Here is a 12,405-nt window from a genome sequence, read left to right as displayed (position 1 = left end):
TCTATGTTCTTAAGCATGGTATCTATAGCTGTGTATGCATTCCAGATATGGCTTTGAATACTGTAAAACATGCCTTGGTCAGGCAGCTGCTGCAATAGATGCATCCAGACCCCAAAACAATAGGCATTGCAAAAATCACTACATTTCTATAGGTGGTATGCATAAGAGGAATAAAGGAGGGATTTTCATTGAAGAAGTGGAGCATAACTCTTCTGCCTCATCATATGATATCATTCTCAGTGTATAGGAGGCCATGAACATTTTACCACTTGGCCATAGGCACAGTTCCCATACTATAAGTGTGCTTTTTTGCAGATTGAAGTTTAGGAAGTCAGTATTCTTTTCAATTCTGCATTTCTATCTAGTGCTAATAGCCCATGAACATAAAAAAGGACTTGAATTTGGCTTGAAAAATAGGTCAGGACTCTTATCCTAATTTTACAGATGGGTAAATTGAAGCTTAGAAAAGTCTCACAACTTTCCTGAAGTCATTCCAGGAAGCAGCAAAAGGGCTGGAAATGGAATACAAGCATCTTAACCACAAATCTTCAGCATTAACAGGGGCCTACCTTTTTGTTCCTGTCTCAGGAGGCACAGTGTGAATGACTGTATCAGCTGAGGTGGGGAGAGAAAAGGAAGATTCTGTTGCATGCTTGGCTTTGAAGTTTTTTGGTAATATTTTCAAAGTAAATCTTAAGAGACAGAGCTACAAGATACCCAGAAAAGCATCTGCTGCATTGATCAGCATATGCACAACACATTTGTCTGAGACTACAGGGATTTCCAAGCAGCACTATGACCAGTACCTTCCGTATCCATAAAATTATAGCTTTCATTGGCATAAGTAAGGGGACAAAATGTTGCTGTTACTCTAGAGGAATATGATATGGCTAAAACAATCTTGTAATAAAAACTCAGCTTCTCAATAACAAACTAGGGTATTTGTCAAATATGAAACACTAACATAACATGGCCAAATACACCTGTCATGCTGCACAATAAATTCAGTAAAATATAGTAAAACAATTTAGAAACCCTTTATGCAGTCTACCTGCACTCTGAGGTTACATGCAACTGGTCGGTGACCATTAAACCAGAAAAACACTACCTTCAACTGATGCATAATATCCTGCTTACTGTAGTCCTGCTTTATCTAATTCATGACAATAAAATCTATAATAGAATCCCAGAACTAAACCCCAAATACCACAGTGAAATCAAATAAATTGAAAGTACTAGAAAAAGTCAAGTTTTTATTTTAAACTGAAATCAACTGTTAGCAGCCACTGTTACAACAACTTCCTTCAGAACACTAACAACATCAGCATTACGCCTTTTTTAGAGACAAATTGTTCAAGGCTAAAAAGGACGCTTATGTTAAAGAAAGATAAGAAATCATGTTCTTATCTCTCATCATTTTGTTCAGACCATTATGCCTCTCTCTCTCACATAAGCTGGTTATTCTCTGCATCTACAGCATGAGCATAAAGTGACTTCGTAATGGGAACCAAGAGCGTAAGGGATTTGGTAATAAAACTCTGCCATTAATTTGTATTTAAGTCACCACTTACTTAGACACATTTTTTTAACAAAAGCTTTCTCAGTCACCTCCTGATTTTATTTACCCTGAAATGTGCTTACAGCATCAGACTGCTGTCACAGAAATTACAGCAGCATTACCTCACTGCAGATTTAAGGATGATGAATAGACAGACTGTGAGAGAACAGGGGTTTTTAGTATTAAATATAGACATTTGAATTAACAGGAGAACATGTAATGGAAAAAAAAAGCACTAATAGATTAATGTTTCAACTTGATTTTTTTAAAATTGCATTTTCTCCAGCAGGAATGTCAAATACTTCTGTCATCACTTGAAATTTCTTTTTTGCTTAAGCAAAAGACTAAACTGTCTCCGTTTTGTATAAGAAACTATGTTAATTCTAATGGCTAAAATGCAATTTTAACAGGAATCACAGGATCTGTATATCTATACCACCTTAATATGGAGATTGTTCTTCAAACACAAATAGTTTTATGAGCAGCAGAACTCATGTCTAAAGTCCTCGTCTTGGATGTGAGAGGTTGCAAGTGCTGACATACACCGATGCAGCAGCTGAGATGTTCATTATGTGTGGATTCTACGTGATCTACTGTCACAGATGAGTTCACTCAGTATAGACAGTCTCCTCTGCCTGGATAGATACTCTTACCATACCTAATGGCTGACACATCTACCCTTGTATCAGATTTAATGATTTAAAAATGGGAGAAATCGCTCTAAGAATTATGGAAGAAAAAGAAACTTTTAATGAAAGCAGAACTTTAGGACCAGAGAAATATGCACAGAAATGTCTTTGACTGCTTGGTAGTTTCCCATGGAATTAACCTGTAACTATAAATTAAAATACTTTTCTTCTAGTCTTCCAGGATATAAACAGTGTAAAGCACTACAGACTTTCTGGACTTCATCTATTTTAGACTGACACACTTCAAAGAAGTTCCAGTTTCTCTAGAGAACCGTGCAAGCAGCTTGTGCTAATTACAGAGAGCCAGTTGACAATGCAGTCAGTTGCTTTATGGAAACAGAGGAATTAAAGGATTAAGAAAACATAGTAATATCATCCTTTTAATTCAAAATTTACAACTCAAGATTTGGGTCTTGGGGTAGACAATACTGTGACTACACAAGACGGTATCAAAGGCATGAAAAAAACATATTGCAGAGTTATATTTGTTCACTACCTCCTTTCACTTCTAATATTCCTAACAGGCCTAGTCAGCTTGACACATGTGTTCCTTGTTAGGTCCATTTGCTTTTCAGCTGGTTTCCCACACAACAAGCCAGACGACAAGCTTCAGGAGGGAGTTAGCTACTCCTCCAAGCTGCTATGAGTCACTGTGATGTCTGCTGCATAGGCCAAATTAAGCCTGAATTTCTTGCTTCCATCAGGCAACAAGAACAATGAGGAAAAACATGGCAAGGAAGCGAGAAGAGATCAAAAAGCCAGGAATCCTCTCCCTCAGTGTCCCTACCTTCCTGTCAGAGCTGCCGTAATGCATGGAAAGAATGAATGTGGATGAAGGAAATAAATCAAAGACTTGGTGCAGAACTGTAAGAAAGATTACAGCAATCCAACTTTCAAATTTTCAGTGTTACTCAAAACACTGATTTCTCATGGCAAATGCAACCTCATAAAATAAGTACATATTCTTGTACTCTAAGTGCAAAGACTTATGTCCATAGATTTACCCTTGAGTATGACCGCACTTGTGACAGATGCATTTTGTTTAAGCTTCAAATAAAGCTGTGCTAAATGAATACTTACCTAATAATTCAGCCTACTGTTGTTGTTTGTATACAGATTCCTATTGTTTTGGTAGATAAAGCTCTTAATCACAGAAATTAAAACACTAACATAAATCATAGACTGAAAGGTAAAACAGGTCACTTCAGCATTTCTTATGTTACTGGTAATCACCTGTTCAGGAACATAAGTGGAGGAAGACTGGAATCACAAATATTCCTGCCAAACACAATTTTTGGGCTCTATTCTGAAATCAAGATTTTTTTTAGTTGACCTTAGCTGTCAGGACAAGACACTGGGGTAAGAAACAGAGTTTCACGTTGAGATTGCTTGAGACTAGTCAGTTTAAATGTGATCATTAATCTGCTTTGTATCATATTTTAAGAAGTCCACTATGAAGCACTGGTGGCTGGGCAGGAATTTTGGATAGAAAGGCTAATGAGAGCAAATGCCCGTATACACATGCACTTTGAAGGTACCAACCACTGTCAGAGAAAAGATAGTGAGTTTAGAAGTAATGCCATATTGCCACTTTAAAATTCTTTAAAAGAAAAAACACAAAACCTGTCCATCCTCCCCCAGCAATAAAACCAACACTGAATAGGAACTCCTGTTTTTTTAGTGTCAGCACTACTCATGAGCAGTACCTTGCTTCACTTGCAGAAGACTGCAGAAATTAATTCCTTAGCATAGTGCTTTAAAACAGACACCCTTTCACTCAGAAAACCAGAATGTAACTGATCCATCATACGCAACTTACAACTGCTTGCAGTGTCCTTGCTGCCACAACTGCTTTCTGGGCATCCATGAGAAACATAAACCTGCTAACGACTGAGGTACACCTATAGCTCCACTGCACTCCTAACATATGTTGCAAATACGGCCTTTCCCAATTTCCTTTAAAAGCTCCTGCTTCTGTCTCATCTTAGCTGAATCATCACCAGTTTGTTTTGATTCAAATGCCTCTCTCTGCCAGACACTGCAGTGACTAATGAACTGCAGAATCTGGTCTGTATAAAAAATTGACTTAGCAAACTAACCATTAGCATGTTGATGACACTGCCACCCAAAATATCACAGTAACAAAAGAGCAACAATTTACATGGGCTTTAAGCCAGTCTGCCCTTCCTATTCAAATTTCAGGAAAACATGACCTAATTTCTCTACAAGTAGTAGAATCTGCAGCTTTTGTTAATTCTGTTCCCCTTCCTTTTTTTGTTTCATCATTATGTTTTTGCCACAGATGATTACAGTCATTAGCAGAAAAAATACTTATTTGGGTAAAATTAAATATGGCAAGTCTATAACAAGAACCTAAGAGTAACAGAAAGAGCCTGTAGCACTCTCTGTAAACAGCTGCATCCCTGTCCTGGTCATCTATTGACAGACTCCCAGACACCATAAATTCAATTCTGTGTATATGCTGTTCCTCTCAAAACTGAAGTTTATGAACCTTCCAGCAACTTTTATACTTCCAATATTATGCCCCCTTTACAAAAAAAGGAAGATTGAGGCAGAGAAAACTGAGGGAGAAAGAAGTAATACACTAAATAATACAAAGCAGTAGATACATTACTCCTTTTTGTTCCTTCTCATATGCAAGGCCAAATGGATATCTACTGGAGCTGGAAAGAACCATACAGTATTACCCTGTACGATTTCTCACAGCAAGGTAGTATAAAAGCTTGGGATTTAATTGCACTTAATCCTTTCTAGGTGGTTATTTTCCAAGATCTCCATGTATATAAAGAACAGATGGTCTATGGCCTTTCCTTTTGATACTTCAGACAATTCCAGAATTTCTGACTGATTTGAGTAACAAGGCCTCCTGTTTATATTTAAAAATACACATTTGAAACAGAGTTGCAGTAGCTACAATAATGTTTTTGTTTCCCTTGTACGAATGTCATGTGAATATTTACCTACAACACACGCAAAAAAATAAGAAATATTTTTCTGTGGAAAGCATATCTGGTAACTCGTTAGCATTGCACTTTGGACACACTCTCTCATACATTTGTATAGGACAACATACATAGCTAGTTATAAAAGTGACCTGAGCAGATATAAGTATTCCTCTGTTTACACACAAGTTGCAATAATCTGTATCCATTACCTTTATTCTGGACAGTACCTGAAAAAAAAACTGCAGCCAGACTACATTCCAGCAGGTCACTGCCCCTCACATTCTAAGGCAGTCAGGTTTCCACTCGTTCATTATTCTGTCACTCAACTGAACAGAACCCCGTTAAAAATTGATAATCTAATTCATCAGAAACCCACTTCTTTCCTCATAAATTTCTACAGGCAAGCATTTAGGTTTCAATGCAGACTTCACTGCTTACTTTTAAAAATCAGATGCTTAACAAGCAACAGCAAACAACACATCTAAAACAAAGTCTTGTTTTTCCAGATAATACTATGACTTATTACCATCTCCGTATTAAACAAGATTAAAAATACCAGAAACTAATTTCTGCAAATGCTTCACCTCTGTTTTACCTGCTTCTGTGTACTTTAATCCTACTTTTACTTCTTCATGCTTTGCTTTTGGGGGTGGCCAGACAGTCTGGAGTCTCCCTGGAGTCTTGTCATCTTGCTCTGAGGGACTCAGGTCAGGCTGTTAAAATGATGCAAGAAAAAATTAAAGTCTGCAGTGTCAATTGATTCCAAAACAGCAACCACCATGCTCAGCTCTAGATGTATGCTCCAGAATGCTCATCTGCCTCATTCTACCAATCGAAACAGTGCTCACTTGATTGGAAGGGGTACAAAGAAATCAGTGTAGAAACATAATTTGACAAGGAAAATAACGTAATGCGTGTGACATACAATAATATGTTGAAACTGTTCACATCAGTGTGGGAAGCTGTCTGTGTTTTGGTGAACCAGAGGTGGTCAAGAACACCAAGGAGTTTTACCTGTATCTTTTCTTCAGAGTGAAAGGACCCACCTGTGCTCCTCTTACATGTAAACATTAGTGCAATTCACCTAAGACATCATTTAACAATATAATTTTCTGGAAGCAGCTAGTTTATGAAATTCCTGCCCCACCTACAGCAGCTTGCTCAGTCCACATACCATGTAATACTGTCACATTAAAATGCTGTTGCAGCTGTTAATGGGACAGCACTGTCAACTGGAATGCTAAATTAACACTTTAAATGGGGAAAAAACAAACCCAAACCCAAACCACTAAACAAGCACTCCCATACAGGTCTAGGATTTGGGTTTTTTTTTCATCTATGGCATTTCTTATAGTCTGATTTACAACATGCTTCTAAAAGCAACTGCACAGACACAACTGCAGCCACAGCAAAACCCGGTATGAAAGTGGCCCCAATGGCCCACACAAAGCAAGACCTTTCACTCTGGCTTTGCTCTGAGAAAATGTGCATTTACACTAGACCGGACATTAAGCAGACACTTATAAAAGCCACTCCTGCTGAATTCTGCACTTCCTCACTCACCCTGTATGAGGACAGCTTCCCAAAGAGGTTTGCTGTGAGCCTCGCAAATGCTTACTACAGCACAGCGCAGGGAATGGTGCAAGCAGGAAGAAGCAAGCCAGGAATGGGAAGAGCACATACAGACTGCAATTGCTGTACGAGCCACAGCCAATGAGTATCTCTTTTCTCCTCCCCATAGGTAATTTACTACAAACTAGTATTATCAGTCTACGCAGGTGTCACTGAAAATATTTTAAAAGTTTTTAATTTTATGTAAGAATAAAAATTTGAAAGAGAGTACAACCAACACAGCAAATTAACTTAAATAGCTTCTGCTGTAGGGCCCAATCCTGCAAATTTAATCATTAAGACAATTCCCCCCTTTAGCCATCCAGCACAATCTTCTCGACTGATTATACCTGCCAAAGATGTAGCTGTAAGAATTTCAGTTGAGGGAACCCCAACCCAAGGGTTACTCATTTAACTAAAGAGTTCAAATCACATTCAAAGTTATTTATCATTTTGGTACTATGAAAACTTAGCAAAGGCTTGTTTTTTTTTTCTTAAACATTTACTAACTAAATCTCCATATGCTTAACAATATTAACCTTACAAATGCTTACGTTACTCCATAACTTGAGCCATCTAACTGGAATCACAAAGTTATTTGCAGGTAAGGCTAAATGCTTATCAATATTTTCAAAGCCAGACACATGCATGCAAATAGGAAAAAAAAACAAACCTACTTTAAATTCTACATCTTGGACAAACTGAGTTGAAAATCATCCGTAACTTCTTGTACAAGCTCTTAACATAGAATTATTCCTAACGGTAAAATGAAAAACTACTTCTAAAAATAAAAACCTCAATTAAAAAAAACAGAGTGAGATTGAGAAGCTATGAAATAATACTACAGTAGATATCTGCAGCACCAAACTGATATAAACCCATACTTACTATACGGACAACTGTTTGGTAGTGATCTTTCCTTAAAAATCGAAAACTGTTTTTTTAAGCTGTCACTTCTAATTGAAAGGCTGTGACTACCATCAGCTCTTACTGAACTCTGCTACAACTGAAGATCAGGAATTTTGACAAATTAGCCCCAACATTTCTTCAGTTGGGAATCCAAAATTTGATATTGCCAAAAGAAGAGGACAATTCTGACATTTTGACCTTCATTCCCCACCAATAATTTTTTTTAATCTATTTCCAGATCTTAGGAAGAAAAAGTAATTCAACCTACAGATTTGTCTGATGGTCCATCCCCAGGTTTCGATTTTGACCTTTCAAATACAGCTTTCAAGGACTCTTTTTCATTTCTCATTTTGCGTTTTATGGCTTCCAGCTCTGAAGTATCTGCAGTTGTTTCTTTTTTTGGAGGCCGTGTGAATAAAGCTTTAAAGACATCCAGTGCAGATTCAGCAGGGCTTGATTTTATTTCCTCAGAGGGAAATCGTGATTCTGTTTTGCTGGAGGCTTTGTTTTCTTGAGCTTCATCACTGCTCTCAGTCACCCCAGATCCTTCACCAGAATCCTCAGTTCTATCTTCATTCTTAGAGACATCTATGTTTAACAAGTGCGAGAGTTGTTCCAGGAAAGTAGGACTTGCTTTAAGTTCAGCTGATTTTTTTTTAGTGGCCAAACCTGATGTAATACTGGATTTCTTAACAGGCTGTCGTAATTTGAGCAGAGCTAAATCATTCTCCCTTGGTTTAATTTCTGTAACAGTTTCCCCATCCTCTGTGGTCAGTCCCTTTTTCCTCACACGTAGTCCACTAAAGAAAGCGGGCAGCTGGAAAGTCTTTTCAGCCAGTGCTGGTTTTTGGAGCAATGTATTATCAGCTGAAGGTCTTTGTTCTTCATCTGGAAGTTCTTGAGGGCATTCCCCTGTAGCAAGCAAGACACTGAACTGCTCATCCATTAACATTTTGTCTTTTCCACAGGAGTCATGCTCCAGAATACCATCCAGCTCTTTTGGGAGCCGCTCAGAAATTGGTGGGTGTAAGCCAATGTCATCTGAATCCACATTGTCATCACTGTTGCTGTGTCCTTCTGATTCTGACTCTTCCTTATTTTGATTGTTGTTGCCCGAAGTCTCAGCAAACAAAGCAGCATTGTCTAGACCAGATTCGCTTGTACTGTTTTCACTGGTGTTTAGGTCCTTACTCTCCGTGTCCGATTCTGTATCGCTTATTGTCTGAACCAAAGTACCTTGTACAAGAATAGCATCCTTGTCATCATTGTCAGATTCAGACAAAGAAGTCTGTACAAACCTTAAATGGTGAAGAAGTAATTCATTTTGTTCAGCTAACTCCAGCTCCAGGTCCATGTGCCTACCAGACACTGGGTCAGCTTGGCCACTGGTACTATTCATGCCAGGCTGATTTTCTGAGTCGTCATTACAGTCATTATCATTCCTCTCATGCCAGGTGTTAGCATGAGTATTTATACTGGTGTGCAAAGGTTGAAATGCTTTAAGCACTGTTTCTTCTTTGGAAGCTGCAGATTCAAATTTAGTTGTAAATCCAAAAAGTGTTTTCACTGAAAATGTAGTAAGAAGATCAGGTTCACTTTCTGCTATATTCTCCAGGTCTGAAAGATCAATACAGTCAGGCACTGCATTTTCTTCTTCCATGTTGCATGAAGTACAGAGTAAGTTTGCTTCTACTACTGCCACTAACTGCAAAACAAGTATTTACCGCATGCACTCAGCCAGCAGGCTGAACTCACTACAGGCACTGCAACAGACAGCGCTCCCCTGCCCTGCGAACGCACCCAGCCTCCCCCAGGTCACCGGGCCCCTCCTTCCGCTTCCAGCGCTCCACCCGACCGCCGAAGGGGTCGTCGGGGCTCTCAACTCTACTTCAGGAGCAGCAAAAAAACCCACCGTAAAAAAAGTTCTCAGCAGCGTCAGTAACTTGTTCCTTTACACAAAGGGCTTTTTGTCACAGCAAATATGCCAACGCACTAATCTCGGCTGAAAATTCAACCAATGGTTACTGCTGGGACGCCTGCAATCCTACTGGCTGCACGCAGCTTCCTACGTGCTAAAAGCACAGAGCAGCTATATAAAGAAACCTCCCGGACGGAGCTGGGCACATTTGGAGTTTGCTACTTCCTTATCCCAGTACAGAAGCTGCGAGTGGTTTTCAGCAGAAAAGTCCTGATGAATTCTTTTGCGTAGTCTTTCCCCTTTAATAAAGATCTTCTTCTATAAATCCGTAACAACTCAAAAATGTCAAATGTAAACCTGAAGTAACAAATCCGAAGCTTCCAATGCCACCACCCGGAGTCTGTGCGGAGTCCCCAGCTCCTGTCTGGCCAGAGCGAACTCGCGTGAGTGCCCTTGAAGCCGAAGAAAGCAGGAAAAAAAAAAGAGGCTCTCTTCCGATTTGCTGCAGGTTTCATCTGGAATGCAGATTTCAGCCTCCAGGGCCATGAACAAAAACCAACGAGACTGGTTTCATATTACTACTGTCCTAAGTCTGCACAGCTACTTCTGTGAACTGTACACAGGTACTTATCAAAGGCTTTTCCCGCCACACCCAGTGACTAGGAGCTCTTTGGGTGGGCAGGGTAAACAGCCAGCTCTCCCAACGCCGAGTTAACTGTTTAGACATCAGCAGGCTGTCCAGCCGCGCAGCACCAAGCGTGGGTTATTTCAAACCAGAACAATCTCCGCTGACACACTTTTTGGTAACTTTCATATAATTATATATATATTGCCACGGTAATGCTGCATGTGTGAGATTTGTTTTAGTTAATACTGGCAAAAACACTTAAAGGAAATCTTCAAGACTGTATAACTCAGTATTAACAGAAGCTGCCAGGGATACTACTATTTTTTTTTTTTCCTAAAACACCTACAAAGCAAGCACGAAATACTCTTAAGCACCTTTGATATTCAGAAATTCAGTAACATTTAGGTAAGGTTCCCATCAAAAGTCTTCACTTTTGTTCTTTATTTTTGGAACTACAGACTGCAAATCTACAGGAATTGATACTCTTATATTCCCTGGCCTGTAAGAAGTTTGTTTAGTCAAATTTCCACATTAGTACCTCAGAAATTCAAAGATACGATTCTTTTTTTTTTTTCCCACAGAATTCTGAGGGTCATTCTACGGTCAGCCGTTTAGCTGTGATGAGTAATCTTAAACAAGCAGCATGGGGAAAGCTGTCATTCACAGGGAAATCAGCTGCAGATCACAACACCGTGTCAGATTACTCAAAAACATTGAGAAGCTAAACATTAACAGACAAGCTACAAAACAAAGTATCCCAACACATTTAATTTTTGGTTTCATGTTTAAAAAATGTACATTGTACAAAAAGTATGTATTTACCTTTTCAATATATTATAAAAGATCATAAGGTCAACCGCAAAAGTCAGCAGGAAGAAAGTTCCCCAAAAAACAGATTGTAACACTAAGGCCTTTGATGAAGCTTACAGGCACCTTTTCAATGACAGGCTTGCATGCATACCTACAGACAAAGGGCACTGGAATCATTCCCATCTTTATCTGTGATTTAACAGAGAACAGTATCTTCTGCCTTACTCCCTGCTCTGGACTTGCTTCTCCGCTGTGCTTAAACATCTGGTGACAAGGACAGAAATGACTGACAGGTCACAACTCCCCTTGTGTTCTAGGCTTTAGATAAACATCACAAAAGGAAGCCCTACTCAAGGAAAGAGACACAGTATCTTTATCACTCCCTGTACCAACCTACTCTTACAATCCCAGGGTTTGTAGAACAAATGGAAAGTAGCTACCTCAGCACTCATGATTTCCCTCTAAAACAAGAATTCTTGAAGGCAAATCTATAGCATTTTCAAATTTAATTTTATGACAAATTACATATAGTGAGAGGACAGTGGGTAATGGGTTTAAACTGAACTAGACTAGATTTAGGTTAGATATAAGGAAGAAATTCTTTACTGTGGGGATGGGGAGACACTGGAACAGGTTGCCCAGAGAAGTTGTGGATGCCCCATCCCTGGAAGTGTTCAAGGCCAGGTTGGATGGGACTTTGAGCATCTTGCTTTAGTGGAAGGTGTCCCTGCCCATGCAGAGGGGTTGGAACTAGATAATCTTTAAGGCCCCTTCCAACCCAAGCTGTTCTGTGATATTCTGTGACAACTGGGGCAAAGTGACCCTACTGAACCAAAGTTTTCTACATTTAAGTTTACATCTATGTTCAACCATGGGATTAATTGTTCATTGTCCTTACACTGCATATAGTTATGCCTTGCTTATCTGCTTATGTACCTATTTGTTTGGGGGTTGGTTAACTTATGATGGCTAAACATTAAATCGCATTTTTCATGGACAGTTTCACTGCTCACTAACAAAAACTATATGTGAACAACTTCATGGTACCTTTTAAACTAAACATTCAGATTATGACAAATATTTATCTGTTTATGTTAATGACAGCCCATACTTAGAATAAAATTTTACTGTAATAATCTAGAGTCATCAAGCTGTAACAGTTCTATGAATATTGTACATAGGCAGGTTACTGAAAATAGTCACTATGTAACTATTTAAGATTTTAATATTACAGTACATATGAAAAGTTTAGTTTAAAAGTGACTTAAAACCAGGAAAGCCATACTTTATATCTAAACAACATCCCAACAAAACTT

At 38.8% G+C, this 12,405-nt stretch overlaps 1 protein-coding gene across 6 annotated transcripts in view; it reads right to left on the bottom strand.

Annotated features, from left to right (window-relative positions):
• Positions 1-12,405, bottom strand: part of FMN1 (formin 1) — a 188,004-nt gene that overhangs the window by 121,995 nt on the left and 53,604 nt on the right. For 4 of the 6 annotated variants that reach the window (XM_061463381.1, XM_061463385.1, XM_061463384.1 and 1 more), the window contains exon 4: positions 5,809-5,926. In XM_061463381.1, the coding sequence (XP_061319365.1) occupies positions 5,809-5,926 (118 nt within the window). Of the gene's footprint in view, positions 1-5,808; positions 5,927-8,001; positions 10,348-12,405 lie in introns of those variants that run through there. The other 2 variants (XM_061463386.1, XM_061463387.1) reach the window with 2 other exon arrangements.

Source organism: Pezoporus flaviventris, unplaced genomic scaffold (assembly GCF_033815535.1).
Source record: "Pezoporus flaviventris isolate CSIRO_AGI_PZ_B2104156 unplaced genomic scaffold, CSIRO_AGI_Pfla_v1 ptg000036l, whole genome shotgun sequence".
NCBI classification, from domain to species: Eukaryota; Metazoa; Chordata; class Aves; order Psittaciformes; family Psittacidae; genus Pezoporus; species Pezoporus flaviventris.
The sequence above is the reverse complement of the archived record's forward strand: the minus strand, read 5'-3'. Positions and strand labels throughout refer to the sequence as shown.